This window comes from Hippocampus bargibanti, linkage group LG20 (genome assembly GCF_051943395.1).
Source record: "Hippocampus bargibanti isolate YZ-2025 linkage group LG20, ASM5194339v1, whole genome shotgun sequence".
In the NCBI taxonomy this organism is placed as follows: domain Eukaryota; kingdom Metazoa; phylum Chordata; class Actinopteri; order Syngnathiformes; family Syngnathidae; genus Hippocampus; species Hippocampus bargibanti.
Window position 1 is genome coordinate 7096565 of NC_142753.1, and position 20772 is coordinate 7117336.

The window sequence follows — 20772 nt, forward strand, 5'->3', positions numbered from 1 at the left end:
AAACGTCGCCCCTCACAAACTCTACATCGATTTTTGTTTGGTATCGGAAGCCCTCGATGCATGTGGTCTTTTTTTGGGGGGGGGGGGGGGGGCATCGTCGAGGTCTGGGGATTCCCCGTTTGTTTTCTGATGGAGGCGAGCGCGGGGAAACTTGTCATTCCACTATTTTTTAAACATTTCTGAACCTGGGATTCAGCCGATTGGTTCTCCAAAGCCGAATGTACTGAGAGTAGGCGGAGTTTACGTCATTCTTAAAAAAAAACTTAAAATAGGCATCGGAGCGCTCGCTCGGGTAACTGCTGTCATTCGCTCTTTCCCAGCATCGGATTCGCTTTGATTCAAAATGGCTGCTTTCATGATCTATTTCTGCTCCTTTTCGTGGGTCCTGTTATGATCGACTTGCTTGTCAAATCTTATCCCAGCTGACTTTGAGCAGCCGCCATATTTTCGAGGGGAAAAAAAAGGATACTTGACCCTCAGTGAAGCTATCAGGTGGACGTTTAAAGGACAACCGACACCATTTTTTTGGTTCCTAGCTGACATCAGAAAAACGTTTTATAGCATCTAAAATACCCAAAACACGCAAGCTGATATTTTTAGTCAAATGCAAAACACCAATAAAAATGACTTAAAGTGTCCCAAAACTACTTCAAAATGACCTCGGAAATGGCGATTTTCAGAAGGTCCTGCCCCCTTGTTCGTTACTCATCCAGTTATGAATATGATTCAAATAGTTCTGAAGAGGAAAGCATACATGTTTGCAATCGATTAAAGAAGTTCTTCCGTATCATTTTGAGGCGTCTGAACTCCAATGTAGGTCCCAAAAAATGCACAAGATCGCCATCAACACGTCGTTTTCTGACCAAACAAAGTGTCCTTTAAAGGACAACCGACGCCTCCGGACAAGTTGTATCCATAATTTGTAAAATCACTTCAAATGACTTCTACTGAGCGTATTTTACAAAGATTCCACGGCATATAGCTACATTTTACGTTTTAAGACTCGTGCTGAATATTCAGGAAGTCTTGTTTTCGTGTTCAGGGCGAAATTCGAAGGAAAACACATAAATAACGCGATGGCAAATCGTGTGTTGCACCAAGACAACTATTTGATACGAGTTGACACAAATTCTTAGCAGACAAATTAGCCCATTTCCAAGGGAGCTTGGGTGCCATCTTGCGCATTTTCGGGGAGCTACATTGGAGTCCAGACGCCTCAAAATGATACAGAAGATCTCCTTTAATCGATTGCAAACATTTATGCTTTCCTCTTCAGAACTATTTGAATCATATTTACAACTGGATGAGAAACAAGAAAGCATCTTCTCCAAATCTGAAGCCATTGTTTTGATTCTCGAGCAATGCAAGACGTCTTGGGTTGACGTCACGAACAAGGGGGCGGGACCTTCTAAAACTGGCCATTTTTGGACACTTTAAGTCATTTTTATTGGTGTTATGCATTTGACTAAAAATATCAGCCTGCGTGTTTTGGGTATTTTAGATGCTAGAAAACAGTTTTCTGATGTCAGGAAACAAAAACAATGGTGTCGGTTGTACTTTAATTGAGTAATTTGACTATTGCATAATCCATCGTGACTATTATTAATTCTTTTTTTTACGCTGACACCTTAAAATGTCTTTCCATCCTTCAAACTATCCCACGGAGTTTTGTCAGCATTTGAGATAGTTTACAAAAGAAGAAAGTGATGACAAGTTAGCAGTTGGCTAAACATGAAGACCGTAGACTTGAAGAAATACAACAACAACAAAAAAAGAAAAAACAAATCAAGAGCAGCTCAATTTGCTCAAATGGTGACGCATGTTCCTGTCGTGTTGTCGGACTTTTTGAGACGTCTTTCATGTGCCGGCCGCTTGTGTCTTGGAAAACGCCACAAGTAGCTTTTTTTTAAAATGTTTTCTATTCTTTTTGTCCTCCCATTGTTTGACGGCGACCATGGTGACGACGTCGCTGTTTGTTGCTTGCCGTGATTGGTCTTGATCAAAGTGTTTTTTTTTTTGTTTTGTTTTGTTTTTACATTGGTGCAACCGTGTTCAGAAAATGGTGGCCGTGCTCCTCCTTGACCTGCTTTATGTGTTTTGGGTCGACCTGTCTCATCTAAATTGGGAAAAATATTCAATGTTTAAGAGCTATTAATATATTTGAAAAATATTGAATATCATCCATATATATATACAGTGATACCTCGGTTTACGAACCCCTTGGCTTATGAACGAACGAACGTTTTGCATACACGGAGCTGCCTCAATGAGTGATGTGTCGTTCGCGAACGAGCCTCTTCCTCTAACAACAAAATGGCAGCCGACTGTTTTTGTCTTCTATTCCCTGCCCCCAGTCTTCGGTTAAAGCCACGTGATTGGTCAAGAACGCAGCAGTGAGGGGAGGTGGTTTAAACATTAAAGAGACAGTGAGAGAGTTTCAACTTTGATCGTTCAAAGGCAGAGTGTAGACTGCAAGGTTAAAATATCCCATCAATAAGGCTCCACAAACAACGCACACACTTGATGCAAAAGGCTATCAAGCCAGCTAAACAGAACACAATGAGGAACAAGGTAAAATGATCGCAGGGAAAGCACCTACAAGGGATCATTCCTCAAGATGGTGAAAGAAGAAGTTTACGTTCCTCATCAAGTGTTTAATGCTGAGGAAACCAGCCACTCCATTCCATCAAGCCTTAAACGACCATCACAAAGATAAATAAAACAACTATATTATATAGTACAGTTTATTTCTTTAGAACACAGAACATTTATTATACAAAAAAGATAGAAAATTATGTTTTATGGGGACCTGGGAACGGATTAAACTCATTTTAATGGTTTCCTATGGAAAATTATTTTTTTGCGATACGCACTTCGCCTTACACAATCTGTCTGGGAACCAATTAAGTTCGTAAGGCAAGGTATCACTATATATATATATATCTCATGAAGTCAACAGAAATTGTTGGATGACTGTTCCCAACACCCCCTTGCAAAACGGTGCAAGGACATTCCCCATGTTGGGAAAAGAGCGACTGTGAGGATGCACAACACTCGCGTTGATTATTTTTAGTTTGCCTTGTTTATATGAATTGTAACTATAAATGTGAGTTCAAATCAAAGAATTAATGTACCTTGTGTAAGAGAAGAAAAAAAAATGTATGTGCAAGTATGGAATTTGTGGAACGTTCAGGAAAATTATTTGGGGGCCCAGGGGGGGCTGCACCAAATTTTATGGCGTGTTGTCGGTGTTGTGTAAATGAGAAATTGGTGATTTCAAATCTGAAATATATTGGTGATGCTGAAAAAGTGTCTTTTTTTGGGGAAATAATAAATCACGTTGGAAATATGATCTGATCTACATACAAAAACTAAAAGAAAATATATACTTTGAACTGAAAAAAAAAAGTATTTTGAGGCTATAGAAATTTTTCTCCAGTTTACATTCGTTTTTTATAGATTTTTATCCACCGCTACCTCTTAACATGTATACTATTTTAAAAAAAATTGGCCACATTTGTGATATGCTAGTGTGCAGTTTAAGAGGGAGACGCCATTTTGTAGGGTGATAGAATAGCCAAATGTATTAAATGTATTACAATGATTACAATCCACTAAAATGGCGAGCAGGGAAATCTGGTGCCGTCTTGTGGACATTGTAGGTAATGCAAGTTCCCACTTTTTTTCCCCCATTTGAGCCTCCTCGTAAGTGATCACGCTCCATTTGTACCAGACAAAGGTGAAAAAACACCTTAACGTTACTTTTTCGATTAAAATATTTTTAAATAAAACCCTTGATAAAAATTAGCACATGTAAACTTTCAAGTCAAATCCACTTTATTATTTAGCATGATTAAAACAAGCCCAACTGTTGTCCTCCATGTTGGATGTGGCAGTCACATGACCGGGAAGCAGGCGTGGAGTGCGATGCCACACTGGTTCAGTTTGTTGCGAGCCATCTTGATGTAACCCTGGTCACCAAATTTCACACCCCAGCTACCAAACAGCCAGGGGCGGGGGGGTGATTTAAAATAAATTTTTAAATAAAATAGAGATTTTGACAAAATGTCATACCTGTTTTTGACCAGCCAGTAGTCTCTTCCTTTTTCCGTACCGTAGCCCACAACCAGCACGCCGTGGTTCACTTTGTGGCTACATGCCAGGTCCTCGTATACACCTAAGAAAAAAAAATGGTGGTGGGGTGAAACAGAGCGTCGTGAGAAGTTACACTTGGACTCACCGTGGCGGTAGAAGTGGAAATGAGAACGTGAAGCGTCAATGGCAACCGAGATGGGGCCGACATGAGCCAGGGCCACTTTCAGGGCGTCTTCGTCCCCTTTCGGGACAAAAGAGTAACCTGAGCAGTTGGCGGCCCGATCCTGAGGCTTGTACACACACTCGCCACGCTGGCAAGAGAATAAACATTCAGGATTATGTGTCCCCCCCCAAAAATATATATATATATATATATATATATATATATATATATATATATATATATATATATATATATATATATTTAACCCCCTCCCCCTATGCCCCACCTTGGCCGTGTAAGGGTAAGCCCAATCCGAGTCGATGCCTCCGTTCTTGTTGACGTAGCGAAAGGCGTTGCTCATGAAGCCGCCGTGGCAGCCATGATTGCCAAAGTTCAGCGAGCAGTCCACCAGGTTCTGGGGGCTGAGCGACGTCAACCTGCCCGTTCTCTTCTTCAGTTGGCCCTCCAGAGCCCCCACGGCGCTGAACGCCCAACAGGATCCGCAAGAACCCTACCCACACGTTGGAAGTTAAGACGGGCTAGCCGCTAGCCTTCAGAAATGGAATCTCATGGCAATTGACCTGCGTTTTGACGCGAGTCACCATCCCGTGCTTCCTCCAGTCTAGCGAGGGAGGCAGTCGGCTTTGCTCCCAGTTAAAGTTCATTTGGATCCTCTCCAGGTCAGAGGGCACCACTGTGCCGGTAAGAGTGCCGCTCACCTCCTCTTTGGTCTGCCAAGGACACTCGGTGGCTCATTTTCAAACCTGCATCAGGGAGGGGGTTGCTGATCATCTAAAATGCAAAGTGGAAATGTTGTTACCAAGTCTCCCAGGTGGTTCATGGCCAGCTCGTAAGCGTGCAGCCCCAGCGTGGCCTCCAGGTTGTGGACGTTAATCATCAGCAGGTTCTCCTCCCAGATCCGCCGGCGACCCGACTCTTCCACCTTGGCGCCGCACAAAACAACAGGATGAGACTTCAGCAGACCCCCTCGTCCCCCACTCCCACCCGCCAGTTAAGAGGCCCCAAATTCAAATCTGCTACCTGATGCGAATAGACTTTATTGTGGGCCTTCTTCCACAGCTCCCAGTGTCCATCCAGAGCCGGACTGATGTGGCCCCCCGCGGCGGCCCCCCACAGGACGGCGAACAGGAGGCTCCCCAACATGGCTGCTGTGATAAAACCAGAAGCAAGGAGACGGCAGCCTGTCACTGACATGTCAAGGTACCCATTTTAAAGTGACCTGACGAGGAGGTGACAAGTGGGCGTGGCGGTGCGTCACGCACACCTGTCGACGATGAAGCCGATGACATATTTTTTTTTTTTTCCCAAATAAGCAAGAACCGTTTCTTAATATTATAACTCATTGACTGCCAGGCCATTTGCAAAAATGTGTCCACTCCATTGCCAGGGTTTTGATAACAATACATTACATTTTAAGCGTGTTTTAAAGCTCTCAAGGACACTTTACAGTCACAGACAAGCATAGGTACTATAATAAAGGAAATACAATCACAAATAGAATGCAATAAATACAATACTATTATAAATAGAAACAAGAGAGAGAACTACACAGAAAATGCAACTTTAAATAGGTGGGTTTTGAGATGGGACTTGAAGGTGGGAAGAGAATCCATGTTATGAATGTCGGGAGGAAGTGAGTTCCAAAGTTTGGGGGCAGAGCAGCTGAAAGCTCTGTCACCCATCGTGCTGAGACAGGCAATGGGGGGGCACACAGAGGGAGTGGAAGAAAGGATCTGAGGGAATAGAAATTTGAAGAAGGTCAGATAGGTATGGGGGGGGCAAGGTTATGGATAGCTTTAAATAATAATAATACATTTCATTTGTAAGCGCCTTTCAAAACTCTCAAGGACACTTTACAGTCACAGGATATTTTTAATGTATAAAGAAGAATTTTAAAGTTGATTCTATATTTGACCGGGAGCCAGTGAAGCTCTTGTAAGACAGGGGTGATGTGGTGAAAGGATGAGGTTCTGGTGATGATCCGGGCTGAAGAATTCTGGACGAGTTGAAGTTTGTGGAGAAGTTTCTGAGGGACACCAAAGAGAAGTCAATTGCAATAGTCAATCCGGAAGGTGATAAGACTATGAACGAGGATATCAGTGGTGTGAGGAGTGAGAGATGGGCGAAGACGATTGATATTATATTTTTGTTATTGTCAATCAAATTCCATGACCCACATAATATTGAGTTTTAGGACCACATAAATAAACATTCAATGCAGCGTAAGAAACCTTAGACTTTCTTCTTTCTTCAGAAAGAAAAAGTGAATTCCTAAATGATATGGGTCTGGACTTATATGAGCTTGAAATGAGGGCGGCTGTCCAAAATACGCGATACATATCGATTTATATCACGCTTTAATAATTGCTTAAGATGTAACAAAGCTAACATAGCTCTAATATGGAAAAAAACGGAAATGATGCCCCCTTGTGGAATGGAAAAATATTGCCAGAGGCCGTGGCTAGCACAAAACCCGAACAATTTCAGGAATGGGGCTCTACGTCACAGGTGTCAAAGTCAAGGCCCGCGGGCCAAATCCGGCCCGCCACATCATTTTTTTTCGGCCCGCGAAAGCAAATCAAACTTGTTAAATTCCATGATGATTGCTAAAATCTGAGCCAAATTTTCATATTTTTGGATGTCAACCACAATAAAAGTCATTATTCTTGACTTCAGATTTGAAAACGAGTTATTCATTAATTTGCTGTGTGCTCTATATGTAATATTTGAGGGGATTTACATAACTACAATGTGGCCCGCGGCAAAAAATGACTTTGACACCCCTGCTCTACGTCATATTTTCGATTCCTGAATACATTTGTAAATAGCACCGAGTGAGTTAAATCAAATGTATCCAAAGTTTTCAAATATTATCATCATTGCAAACGTTAGCGGTAGCGCTTCAGCTAAAAGGGCTATGGTGTAATTTCAGTGCATGGGCTGCTGGTGGCAGCAGTGAGCCAAGAATCATCCTGAGCCGCCAAAGACTGTTGACGTTCATTCTTATAAATAAATAAATAAATAAATGGTTTCAAATATAAAAGATAAATTCAATGCATTAAGATTAAGTCCATTAATCAACATTTTTATTGATATGTACAAATATGAAATAGAGTATATTAACATGCCGTGTTATCCAATCAAAATTATTTTTGAAACAATCAAATCAAAACCTCTATTGAAAAAAGAGAAGCAGCACAAACAAAACTAAGTTGGGTGAAAATCTTGCGCTATTTGGGTCAATTTGACCCAACTATAAGTGTGGGGGTGGGCAAGGGGTTCGGAAACTGCTGAAGAAATGACACCTTTCCTATCACCTGGGGAAAAAAGTAACTCGCACAGCAAATGAAGGTGGTTGTAGGAGGGCCGGGGGGCCGGGGTGGGGGGGTGTCTCTGCCGCCGTGGCCCCTCGGCCCCGTCCCAGCCTCGCTGGCTCCCCCTGCAACAAAAGAGCAGACGGTGATTGGGCCCCCGCTCCTTTGTCTGTGTCGGCATGGGGTCGTGGTTAAAAGCGCTTCCGGTCACCCGGGTGTAGTCGCCCAGGACCCCCCCCCCCCCCCTCCAACCCCTCCCCTCACGACAGCTCCTCGACCTTCACACTGTGACTGCATAGACGTCACGAGAAGGGACAAAATATTGGAAACAACCCCTCCCCCGGTTAGCTTTTAGCTCCATCATAAAACTGATTCTATTCATGTGACCTTTGACCTCTCGAAACGTATTCCAAAAGTGGGCACATTTACAAAGCGTTAGTCACCATTGCGCTTATCTATTAGCTAGCTATATTCCCATCTATTTGAGTTACTTCCGGGTTGAGTGAACACTGGTGCGTGTGGCTGCCGCTGCTCACCCGCAGAAAAAATATCCTGTGACTGTAAAGTGTACTTGAGAGTTTTGAAAGGCGTTTAGAAATGAAATGTATTATTATAAAAAAAATGCAACCAGGCATCCCACTTATAAATGAAATGTGTTATTATTATTATTACTGTATCGATTAGCTAGCTAGCTTTCTATCTATTTGAGTTGCTTCCAGGTTGAGTGAACGGTGGCGCGTGTGGCTGCCGCTGCTCACCCGCAGAAAAAATATCCTGTGACTGTAAAGTGTACTTGAGAGTTTTGAAAGGCACTTATAAATGAAATATTATTATTATTGTGACCTTTGACCTCTAGGTCAATTTCATGCCTTTGAATTTTGTCGAGGAGAACGGAGATGGGCCTGGATTGAGGGTGCGCACACTTATGCAACCAGGAGGCGGGAAGGAGGGTCGAGATGTACTTCCGCCTTCAATTTCAGCGAGCGCTTGAAAGGAAAAAGGAAGCGGCGCCAGGAGCCGGAAGAAGATGAAGGGCCAGCGCAAGAAAAGGGGGCAATTACTTCTCCTTTCTTATGGAAATGCTAATGAAGTGTGGACGCGGGGTCTCTGGGGTGGGGGGGCACAATAGAGGACGCGGGCAGGTTGAGCGCGGGCGCGTAAACGGCTTCCTGTTCGAGGGGGTGGGGGGGGGCGCCTTTAAGGCCCTGATGGACTTTTACTGACTAACAAGCCATCTCCAGGCCTCCACTACAAAGAGGCGTCCCTCCATCAAAGCGCCGTCTGCGGAGAACGCCACGTCATCCTCCTCCCGCCACCTTTTCCCAGGACGGGGACGGGAGAGGGGGGGGGTCAGAGGGGGGTTTCAAGACTTGCAACATGGACGAACACAGAAGTCAAATACGATTCCTTTTATTTTGCTGCCTTGTCGCGCACAAACAAATTTGATGTACTTGAACACAGGGGGTGGCGTGGGGGCGGGTCATGGGCGACGGTGTCTTGGGGCCGATGCATCTATTGTGTGTTCAACTTTATTGATAGTTCACAAAGGTAGAGTGTAACTGCAAGGTTAAAATATCCCATCAATCAGGCTCCACAAATAACCCGCTCAAGCCTTCTGTACAATTTGTAGAGAACATACAAGCAAGGGAAGCAGCTATTAATGAAGTTTCTAGTGTGTCTGTCTGCATCTGTTGCATTATCACAACCTCCAAGATGTACAACCCAGAGCTCTTTGACACACTTGATGCAATAAGCTATCCATTCCATCAGGCTATTGACCATCACAAAGGTCAATAAAATGACTTCATTATATAGTACAGTTTATTTCTTTAATTACAATACCATAGCACATTTATTATACATAAAATAAGGTATATTCTGTGTAGTTTTAAGCCTTATTTAGTATAAAATTATTTTTCATGGGGACCTGGGTATGGATTATTCTCATTTTAATGGTTTCCTATGGGAAATTAATGTTTGGAATGCTATTTGAGTTACTTCAGTGTTGAGTGAACGCTGGCACGTGTGGCTGCCGCTGCTCACCTGCAGAAAGACTGATCCTGTGACTGTAAAGTGACCTTGAGAATTTTGAAAGGCGCTTAGAAATGAAATTTATTATTATTATTATTATTGTGTTTTCATGAGCGCCTTTGATGTGCCCCCGCTGTTTGTACACCTGGGACCGCGTGCCGGCATTCACGTTAGCTTCGGGGAGGGGGGATGCGAGGGGGTTCGCTTGCCATATTCCAGGTAACACTTTTCAATCAGCTGGCGTGGGAAGGCAGTAAAAGCGGCCGGCCCCCTTTGTTTACCTCCTCCACTTTACGGCGGGCTGTGCAGACCGCCCCTCCTTCCGTCCTTGTCCCCCCCTCCCCCTGGCCACAACCATCTTAAATGTTCCTTGCTGCCTCAGCCGTGGCCCCCACCATCACTTTTACCCACCAAATCACAAAGTCTCAAGGACCCATGACCAAGTTGGCTATCGATTTGCTATCTATATATAAGCATATTTGACAATAAAGCTGACTTTGACTTTGACTATTTGCTATCTATTAGCTATCTGGCTAGCTAGCTAGTTATATAGCTGGCTATTTATTAGCTATATGGCTGTCTAGCTAGTTAGCTAACTCTCTAGCTGTCTATCTATTAGCTATCTAGCTAGCTACCTGGCTAACTATCCATTTGCTATCTATTTGCTATTTATTAGCTAGTTACCTAGCTGGCTATATATTTGATATCCATTTGCTATCTATTTGCTGTCTATTAGCTATCTCGCTAGCTAGCTAGTTATGTAGCTGGCTATTTATTAACTATATGGCTGTCTAGATAGTTAGCTAGCTGTCTCTCTATTAGCTATCTAGCTAGCTACCTGGCTGGCTATACATTTGCTATCTATTTGCTATCTATTAGCTATCTACCTAGCTGGCTATGTATTTGCTATCCATTTGTTATCTATTAGCTATCTGGCTAGCTAGCTAGTTATGTAGCTGGCTATTTATTAGCTATATGGCTGTCTAGTTAGTTAGCTAACTGTCTTGCTGGCTATCTATTAGCTATCTAGCTGGCTATCCATTAGCTATCTGTTAGCTAGCTAGCTAGCTTTCTATCTATTTGAGTTACTTCCGGGTTGAGTGAATGCTGGCACATGTGGCTGCCGCTGCTCACCCATAGAAAAAAACAATTTTGTGACTGGAAAGTGAGCTTGAGAGTTTTGAAAGGCGCTTAGAAATGAAATGTATTATTATGATTATTATTATTATTATTATGGAAATGGAACAAGAAGTTCTCCATTTTGGCTGAAGGCACATTTGATGGGGGGTTGACCATGATTGTTTTGGGGGGGCGGAATGTGCCGTTTTACTCTAGTTTCACAAACCAGCGCCAAATTGTCTAGAAAAGGTCTGATTTACCCACGCGTAACATTGAGTAGGAAGATGGCCATTTTGTTATGAAGTGGCCATTTTGTTTTGAAGCGGCCATTTTGTACAAGCCGCTCTCGTTGCTCACATCTTCCTTTCCAACGGGTGTCGAGGGAAAGAAGTTCCGCCTCGTCGAGGCGACGATGTTTTGCGTGAAACTCTCATTTTAATTATGCATTTCCATAGGCGGCGGAGGAGGGGGCGGTTAGATAGGGGGGTCTCTCAAGTCACACGTCCTGTGAGTAAATAACGTCTGCTGCCCGGCAGTTCCTTCATCATTCCATCCTTTAACACTTACTGTTTGTCAGTGGAAAGTAGCCGTTTGATCCCTCCACCCTACTCGACCCTTCCCACCCCCCCACACCACCTTTAACCCAATCCGACTGCACTGCTCCCACTGGTGAGGTGATATCAAAGTCTATTTATGATTAATATCTGCTAATATTTGCCCATGTCTTCCTTGGAACCTTGCGTCATGGGGGGGGGGGGGGGGGCAGAGTGATGTCTCTGTGTGTGGCTGCAGATGTGCGTGTGTATGCGCACAGAGCTGGGTGGGGCAGGGTGGAGGTTGAGGTGGGGGGGGGGTTAACTGTGTTTTCTCACACACTGGTGTCTGCTGACTTCAGCTGCTCATATTGACATCGGGCAACAGCAACTGAAGGGGAGGTGCAAGGGGGACGGCGGGGGGGTAACAGGGGCCGAAATGCACCTTTCAATCTGCCGCTGTCCACAAAATGCTGCACACCGAGCCAAGAATGAAGTCAAAACGACAAGAAAGCATAAAATAAACAATTCACAAGACTCTAGCAACTAAACATAAAGTAAAAAGCCCAAGAATGCAAATGAGGACACGTTTTAAAGACGAGGCATTTTAGTTCTCGCTACCGCTGATTGATCGTGTCCGTGCTGCTGACCTTTGGCATCGAGAGGTCAGGTGAGGTGAATTTTTATGAAATAAATTAGAGCGGCTTTGGGAATTTACAAACAGCTGGCCTAGGGAATGACCAACATCAGTCACTAGGTCATCAGCAGCATTTTGGATCAACTGGAGAGGCTTGATGGAGGACCCTTTGCCTCAAACCTGTAGTTTGAACCTATAACGCTGCGTTTGAATGTAGGAAATGTAGGAAATTTCATTTAGAAACACATTTCAAAGCTCTCTAATAATAATAATGATGATGATAATAAACAATAATAATGATGATAATAATGATAATTAATAATAATAATGAAATGTATTATTATTATTATTAGGATAATGCTGATGATAATGATGATGATAATATTGATAATAATAATAATAATAATAATGCATCATGTTATTTATATCATTTTAGTACCAGCATTATTAAAATATGTAAACAGTATTTATACTTTATATAGATTAGCTATCGGGCTGCCTATCTAGCTGGCTATTTAGCTGGCTATCTATTAGTTATATAGCTATCTATCTAGCTGGCTATCTATTAGCTATCTATTGGCTATCGATTAGTTACCTAGCTTTCTATCTATTTGAGTTACTTCTGGGTTGAGTGAACGCTGGCGCATGGCTGCTGCTATACTCACCCACAGAAAAACTTATCCTGTGTCCTTGAGAGTTTTGAAACGCGCTTGTAAATGAAATGGATTATTATTATTATTATGATAATAATAATGATGATGATGATGATGATAACAATAATAATAATAATACGTGGATCGGATTACTTCACATTGATTTGATATTAGGAAATATATTGTTGTTTTTGTTCTTCAGAACAATTCCAAAGTTGACATGAGAGCTTTTCCGTGTCAAAAGCGCCCAGGTTGGCCTCATTAGCACGCCAAAGAGCCTCGAAGACCCCAAGATGTGGGTCGCAGGGGGGTCTGGTTGGGGGTGGGGGTTAATTACTGGCCCCACTCTTTCTTTTTCTCCTTTTGAAAGGGTGACAAGAAGAGTTAAGTTTAGATTTCCTGAACTTGAAGTGGAAAGGCCAAAGCGAGAGACGAAAAGCTCGGCGGCTCAATCCACATCGTCAAACATGTGCGCGTGCTTGCGAGTAGGAGAGAGAGCGTGGATCAAAGCGTGTGCGTGTTGTGAGGAAATGAGCACATGGGGGGGGGGGGTGTCGGTCTAAACTGCGGGAAATTTTGTTCAAAAAAATAAAATAGAAAGGATTGTGAAATCTGATGGGGAGGGGGCGGGGTTCGTATTGTTTCTATCATTATTATATTCAATGCTCAACAATTAATTGTAGGGGGTGACGGTTATTTTTTAAATACCTGGCAACTTATACGTCTTCCCCGTCTTTTATACGTTTTTAGCATTTCAAATAATGTACGGCGTACTCCAACTTTTATACGGGGGATTGTAATCATGTATAAGAGCAGCTATTAGACAAGCTTGACATGTATGATTTTTATTGATAATAATTATCAACAAAATAAGCACTTGATTCACTTATTTGTGGTCACATTTCAACAGAACATTTCAAGCAATTTTTGGGTTGTCTTCATGAAAAAAACGATATCACGAACATTTTACATGTAAAAAAGTCGTTATTTCATATCAAATAATACAAATCGCAATATTACATTTGTCTATAAAAACATTTGGAAATCTACATGTATTTTTTTTGCTCCCAGTTTGGTTGTTTTAAAAAGCAATTTCTTTCGATTGTATTCATTTCTTTTTCTTTTTTTAATCGCTGTCCGTTTTGAGGCTCCTTACTCATCCCTCTGACCCCCCCCCCCCCCCGCTCCCGCACCCCGTCCCCGCTGATTTATTTGGCCTGGACGGCGGGGTCCAGTGGAAAATATGCCCGCTTATGAGTGAGTCTCTTTGTCAAGCAGCACACCTCTGTAATATTTCGCACGTGGGTGACGCTGCACCGCCGCTCCAAAGTTTTCTCTCTTTTTTTAAAGCCTCTTCAGTGGCGCACATTTTTTGAGGGGGTGGGGGGCGCCACCAGCTAAGTCGAACAAATTGAGAACAATCATTGAAGAACACCTATACGGGCTCCCCAGGTATTCGAGATGTTCCCATTCGGTGGCCATGGCAACGCATGACTCGGCCTTGACGCTGCAAGACGTGGCCTTCCGGAAAGCTCGAAAGCAATTTGGGAATCAAAGTGTGACGTGGAGCGCCATTCCCAAATTTGTTCAGGTTTTGTTTTTTCTTGTGGGGGGTGCTGATAAAGCACTGGTCAGACGTCTGGCAATATTTCCCTTTCCACAAGGGGCAGCATGGGCCTTTTGTCCATGTTTAGGGCTTTGTTCCAGCTTCAGTTGTTGTTAAAGAGCTCGATCAACCAATATGGATGTATTGGATTGATTTTTGTGCAGCCGCCCCCATTTCAAGATCAGATAACTCCAGATCCATGTAATTTAGGGATTAACTCTATTTTCTGATGAACAAAGAGATTCTGTATTGAATGTTTATGAAGTCCTATAACTCCATATTCTGTGGGTCCTGCATGCATGGAATTCGAGTGACAATGACAAAAACCCTGGCACATTTTTGCGCATCATATGCCAGTCAATGAGTTTTGAATTGCGTTAGACGTGAATGAAGACACGATGCTTTAAAATGCTCCCTGAATGCCTGAAATACACTTTTTTTTTTGGGGGGGGGGGGGGTTGCAGATGATGTTTCTTTTTTCGGAAATATTTATATTTCTTGGGTTGATTGAACTCTTTTTAATATTGCCAATAATCCGGTGAGGCGTGATGCCCTCGTGAGGACGGAACCCATTATGCAAACGTGCAGGCCATGCGAGCACTAATGGGCCGAGCTCCGTAAACATAGCCTCCCCTACGCCCCCCCCCACCTTTCTTTTCTTCCATGTGGATTTGAAACAACAAAAGATGAGCACAATTTGCAAATATACAACCGAGTTCAAAGCTCTTTCCGCTTCGTTTGTCTCGTGAACGCGCGCTCACGAAATCACGCGCCGATTTCTGGTGTCAACGTGCACATTTTCTCTTTTATTCCCGTACGTAAAAATACGCATTTTCCCCCTCTACCGGACTCGGCTATGGGGAAGGTTGGGATAAAATTGGGGAGACGCGGCGGCTGTAGCGAGGCCGTCTGCAGGCAGGCAGTGGTGGGCGGGTCCGAAGCCGCGCCCAGAAAGGCGCTCCCGGACGGCCCTTAAAATTGCGGGGCCTTGCGCGTGTGCGCACTCAGTCGTCAGCAGCTCGCTTCGGGATCTGATTGCCTGCGCGCGTACGTGCGTGCGTGCCTGGAAGTGAGCGAGCGAGCGAGCGTGTGTGTGTGTGCGGTCCGAGTGGAAATATGAGTTGTTCCTCGACGTCGTCCTCGAACCCGGACCAGCGGCTGGACCAGCGACTGGAGCAGCTTCTGAGCGCCGTGGAGAGCGAGTTCCACAAAGGCAGCGAGAAGGGCGACGCGTCCGAGAGGGACATTAAACTGGGCCTGGAAGACGCCGACTTGTGGAACAAGTTCAAGGAGTTGACCAACGAGATGATCGTCACCAAAACAGGACGGTAGGGCACCCCCCCCCCCCCCCCCCCCCCCCCCGCCAGCCTTCGCTTCGACCGAGCAAGTGGCTCGGCTCGTCCTTAGCTTTCCGGTTGTCGTCCCCCCTCCCTCGCAGGCGCATGTTCCCGGTGCTCAGGGCTGGCGTGAGCGGGCTGGACCCCAACGCCATGTACTCGGTGCTGCTGGACTTCGTGGCGGCCGACAACAACCGCTGGAAGTACGTCAACGGCGAGTGGGTGCCCGGCGGCAAGCCCGAGCCGCAGAGCCCCAGCTGCGTCTACATCCACCCGGACTCGCCCAACTTCGGCGCGCACTGGATGAAGGCTCCCGTCTCCTTCAGCAAAGTCAAGCTGTCAAACAAGCTCAACGGCGGCGGCCAGGTAAGAACCGAACCACCCGAACGAACGAACGCATCCCAACTCGAAGCGTTTCCGCAGATTATGCTCAACTCGTTGCACAAGTACGAGCCCAGGATCCACATCGTGAAGGTGGGTGGCGTCCAGAAGATGATCAGCAGCCAATCTTTCCCCGAGACGCAGTTCATCGCCGTCACCGCTTACCAGAACGAAGAGGTCTGCTCCTCCTCCTCGTTCGTTAAAATGACGCCATTTTTAGTTTCAAAATGGAAGAATAAACACACTTTTTTTGGGCTACAGATTACTGCCTTGAAGATAAAGCACAACCCCTTCGCCAAGGCCTTCTTGGACGCCAAAGAAAGGTAGCCAATGAAATATATCCCAAAACATAATCAATTTAGTTCCACTTGACACACCTGCTTTTCCCCCCAGTCCGCTTACGAAGGGTTTTTGACTACTCTACCTTTCAATCAAATGTTCTCCTGCGTTCGTTCCAGGAGCGATCACAAGGACATGCCTGACCACAACGTGGACAACCAGCAGTCGGGCTACTCCCAATGTGAGTCCGCCGAATCGCAAAGTGGAAATCAGGAGGAAAAAGCGAATAAAAGGTCGCAGTCCGAGTAACACGTTGCCGTTTATTTTGCCAGTGGGAGGTTGGTTCCTGCCGGGGCAGAGTCCCATTTGCCCCAGCAGCAGCCCGCCGCAGTTCAGCGGCAGCTCGGGCCACTCGTCGGGTTCCTACTGCGAGCGCTACTCGGGCCTGAGGAGCCACCGGGCCAGCCCGTACCCCGCCCACTACCCGCACCGGGCCCCCAGTACCAGTAAGACCCTTTGGGCGGCGCCATTTTGCTTTCCAATCCAAGCTGACTGCCGTCTTGCCTTTTCTCGGGATGCAGACAACTACATGGACAACGCCTCGGGGACCCTGGCGCCGAGCCACGACAACTGGTCCGCCCTCCAGATCCCAAATTCCACTGGCATGGGGACACTGTCCCACACGTCCAACTCCTCGTCCAACTCCAGGTGATTCCTGCCCGAACCGACCGCGCAGTCAAAAAACAAACTCAATTGGGATATCGGATGGGGGCCATAAAAGTGTTTTTTTTTCTCCCCCCTGTACCATTTCCATTTTAACTCCTTACTTAACTCCACTGCCAGAAATGTGCACAAACGTGTCCACTCCAGTGCCAGGGTTTTTGTCTTTGTCACGCAAATTCCAGGATCCACAGAATATTGACTTTTCGGGCTACATATTGGTTTGTATAGCGCTTTGAAACAAAGCACTAACATGGACAAAAGGCAAATGCTGCCCCCTCGTGGAAGGGAATAAACGTTGCCACGGGCCATGGCCAGCACTTTATCAACCCCCAAGCATGAAAAAAAAAAAAACTCAAACAAATTCGTGAATGGCAGTGAATGAGTTCAAATGTTGTTTGAAAAGAAGCTCTCACCAAACTGATTGTCTCAATGTGTGCTTCCTCAGTCAGTACCCGAGTTTGTGGTCTGTGGCGGGCACCACCCTGACCCCGTCCGGCTCGGCTTCGGGCTCCATTGCGGGCGGTTTGACCTCACAGTTCCTGAGAGGATCCTCCTACACGGGCCTGACGTCCTCGCTACCGGTCTCGTCGCCGTCTTCCATGTACGACCCGGGGCTGGGCGAGGTGGCCGTGGGGGTGGGCGACGCGCAGTTCGAGAGCTCCATCGCCCGGCTGACTGCTTCGTGGGCGCCCGTGGCACAAAGCTACTGAGGGCCACCCTTTTCTTCCACTAACACCCAAATGTATATTTTTGTACATAAACTAAATTAACTGGTCATGATGTTTCATGTCAAGGTGCCTTTACGGTTTCAAGTGCCTTCCTAGTGAGGGGGAGGGGGTCGTGATTCTCCCCCCCCTGCACATGTACAGAACTATTTGTATTTGAACTCACTGCGAGTTGTTATTTATGTCATTTAATAATAAATTAAAACGCTGTTTACTCCATACTGTCTTTCACTGTCATTTTAACAGCAGTGAGATGGGTTGACTAAAATTGGAAAACATTTGCACTTTAACACTACACCTGAAGTGCCCACAGTACGTCAATCGCGATCTGCCGACAGCAAGGAAACTGGTCCCGAGAGGCAATTGGCCATCAGTGTCATGGGGAAACAAACAAACAAACAAACAAACGAACAAACAAACAAACAAACAAACAAACAAACAAACAAACAAACAAACATCCTAAAATAACCGTGGGTTATTCAAATCCAATATTTTTGTGTTGATGAACACTACACCGTGAGCTTCCCCTTGGTTTCACGTTCACACAAATAAAATAAAATGCAATAACATAACAAAGCAAATCCCCTTTAACTTCACTCCCCTTTAAACTTGATGCCGAGTATCTCGCGTACCCGGAAGTGGTTGGCGATCCAATTAAACCTTACGTTCCGAGCTCCTGCGCTCCATCTTTTATTTGTATTGTTGTCATGTTTATTTCATGTATACTTTACTGACGGGGAGAGTAAAGAACGCCAATCTGGAACTTCGAGAAGCATTTGAAAACGGCAACGGGCGAGCGACGATCGTTAACACCCTGCCAAAATGGCGCCCGCACCGTGGCAGGTCTCCCGTAAGGTAAGCTGCGGTTTGCCCTCCCCAAACTCTTGTGTCTACTTGTTTTGTTTATTTCATTCGTCTTAGGGCCGTTGTGGTCGTTGCTCATCATACCACGTGTCGATTTCTTGTTAAAATAAACGCTGACATATCTGTAAAAAATGAAAACGTCCCAATAAAAACTCCGTCTTGATGACAGGTGCTCTCACACATCTGTCAAGATTGTCGCTTTCAAAAGTGCCTCTGTACGTTTTGAAATCTTGACAGAGTACGCCTGGCCCGAGAATGAAATAATGAAGCGAGATTACTAAAAAGTAGTGCCTACATAGATGCAAGCGCTGATTTGGATGGGCGGCTTCATGCATTTAATCGCCGCAGTCATTTAATGCACGGCCAAATGTTGTCCATGTTACGCAGTAAAATGTGGCAAAAGTCAAATGAAATGCAGCGACGACAAGCACATTGAGGAAAGGCATTCACCGCCAGTTCCAGGAGCTACCACGACTCGATGGGGAATCTCATTGGTCCGCACCGGTGCAATGTGAGCATTTGGGCCTCGGACCAAAATGGCGGTGGGGGATCGGGGGGGGGGGTGCAGCGGCAAATGATGGAGCGGTCCTCACTTGGGTGCAAATGAAGGCAGAGGGGTCACGGGGCGGCGGGCAAACAAGCGAAGCAGCAATGTGACCTTCTGCTGGCGGGGTGTGGGGGGGAAAAGTGATCTAGGAGCACGGCACGTAGCAAATAGCGTTCAGCCTCGTGCTGCAAACCGAACCTCATCGGACGATTGTTTTGGTGCCACCAAAGTGCCAATTTTGTATTTCTCCCGCTCACACTCAGACGATGACATCTTGCTACTCGGATCAATAAACAACTTGATTGACGAGCAGTTCATTTAACCTGGCCTGAATTGACAGGCTTCCTCAGCGCTTTAATTTCATTGAACTTCATTTGGGGTGTTGATGTCTCGTCTTGACTTTGTGGGGAGGATGTTTGCCGTTTGCACTTTGCTTAAGCTGGCGTTGTAAACCGCCATCTGCGCTTAAGCCCGAGCTGCGCTTGCGACTGTTTGAATTGAAGCCTTTGATGGTAAAAAGTCAAAAATGATGGCTGGCGGATCTCCTCAGAACTTGCGTTGGTCTTCCCTAATTGTCCATTGGGAGGTTGACTTGGAAGTGTTGCAAATATACGCTTTGGCAGAGTGTGCCTGACACCCACGTGTGGAGGCCAAATCGAAGCACATGCTAAGAACGCCGCCAGCCTCAGCTCATGGCTCACTGGATGGAAGAAGGGTGGGGGGGGGGGGGGGGGGGTCGGAGTTGATTGTTTGGTTTGTTTGCTTTAACAAGGACGTTTTGGCATCACGTTAATTTTCTAAAATCTCCGAGCTTTATGCTAACATTCAATCAAGGATGCCATTCACAGGCTAGCATTGCTAGCCTGGTTATGGCATTTTTTTGGTTGGGACTTTAGCAAACATCATGGCGCTTGTCATGCTTGATTTGCTTTCGTGGGCCGAATAATATGATGTGGTGGACCAGATTTGGCCCCCGGGCCTGGCTTGGACAACTGTGATCAAATGATAGATTTTACTTGAGCATTTTCAACATGGCGGCGGGTCACGTTACCCCACTGCCACAGCGGGAGATTTACGAGTGTCCAGTTGTGGAGTCTGGAATAGTCTAAGCAAGGGTGGGTGCGGTGGGGGTTCGGGGGGGGGGGGGGGGGGGGCATGTTTGCAGAACCTCTTTAGGCCAGTTGCTCTGATGTCTGTGTGTTCGTTAATGAACAAATTCTGCTACCTTGGTGAGACATTGCTCTCAGCTGAGTGGACCAGGAGAGACCTCGTCCATGCCCTCAAAGAGCATCCCCCCCCAGGCACTCCCGATTCCTTCCCACCATCAGGCCCCTGCTCCACCACTCTCGTGACCGATGCGGATGATATTAATATTATGATATTGATATGCACATTGTCCACATTGTAGACCGGATAAAAATATTTGGCACTATGGCCTCTTATAAAAAATATTCCAAATGATTTCTCTTTTCAAAAGATAGATGCTTTACATCTGTGTTTTCTTTTTAATTCAAATTCCAACAGTACTAATATTCCTCAGTGTTACATACCTGTCAACGTATACGTTTTCCCCATATTTTATGTTTTTTCATCATTTTGAATTGTGTACGCCGTATAACAACTTTTATACGATAAAAACAAAATCTGCGGTTATGGAGTCTTTGTCGATGAAGCATGATATGCGCATGTGCGTCACATTGTTTTCCTTTGATTTTGTATTTCCGTTTCCGTATTTGAAGCATTC

The 20772-nt window shown here is 45.2% G+C and overlaps 2 protein-coding genes across 3 annotated transcripts; one reads left to right on the plus strand and one right to left on the minus strand.

Moving 5' to 3' along the window:
• Window positions 1-94: 94 nt before the first annotated feature.
• On the minus strand, window positions 95-5473 carry LOC148882904 (cathepsin K-like). Its single transcript, XM_089023136.1, has 7 exons — window positions 5300-5473; window positions 5079-5201; window positions 4840-4989; window positions 4545-4769; window positions 4241-4406; window positions 4075-4177; window positions 95-3996 (listed from the first exon to the last, which is right to left on the minus strand). The coding sequence occupies exons 1-7, from the start codon at window positions 5471-5473 to the stop codon at window positions 3897-3899; spliced, it is 1041 nt and encodes a 346-aa protein (XP_088879262.1). The 3' UTR covers window positions 95-3896.
• tbxta (T-box transcription factor Ta) lies at window positions 5446-17836 on the plus strand. Of its 2 annotated transcripts, XM_089023135.1 has the most exons (9): window positions 5446-5479; window positions 15328-15500; window positions 15611-15875; window positions 15933-16067; window positions 16152-16213; window positions 16349-16410; window positions 16502-16675; window positions 16751-16877; window positions 17338-17836. In XM_089023135.1, the coding sequence occupies exons 2-9, from the start codon at window positions 15478-15480 to the stop codon at window positions 17600-17602; spliced, it is 1113 nt and encodes a 370-aa protein (XP_088879261.1). In that variant the 5' UTR covers window positions 5446-5479; window positions 15328-15477; the 3' UTR covers window positions 17603-17836. The 2 variants fall into 2 exon arrangements, with proteins under 2 accessions (XP_088879261.1, XP_088879260.1); XM_089023134.1 differs by lacking the exon at window positions 5446-5479 and having other exon boundaries at window positions 15171-15500.
• The last annotated feature ends 2936 nt before the right edge of the window (window positions 17837-20772 follow it).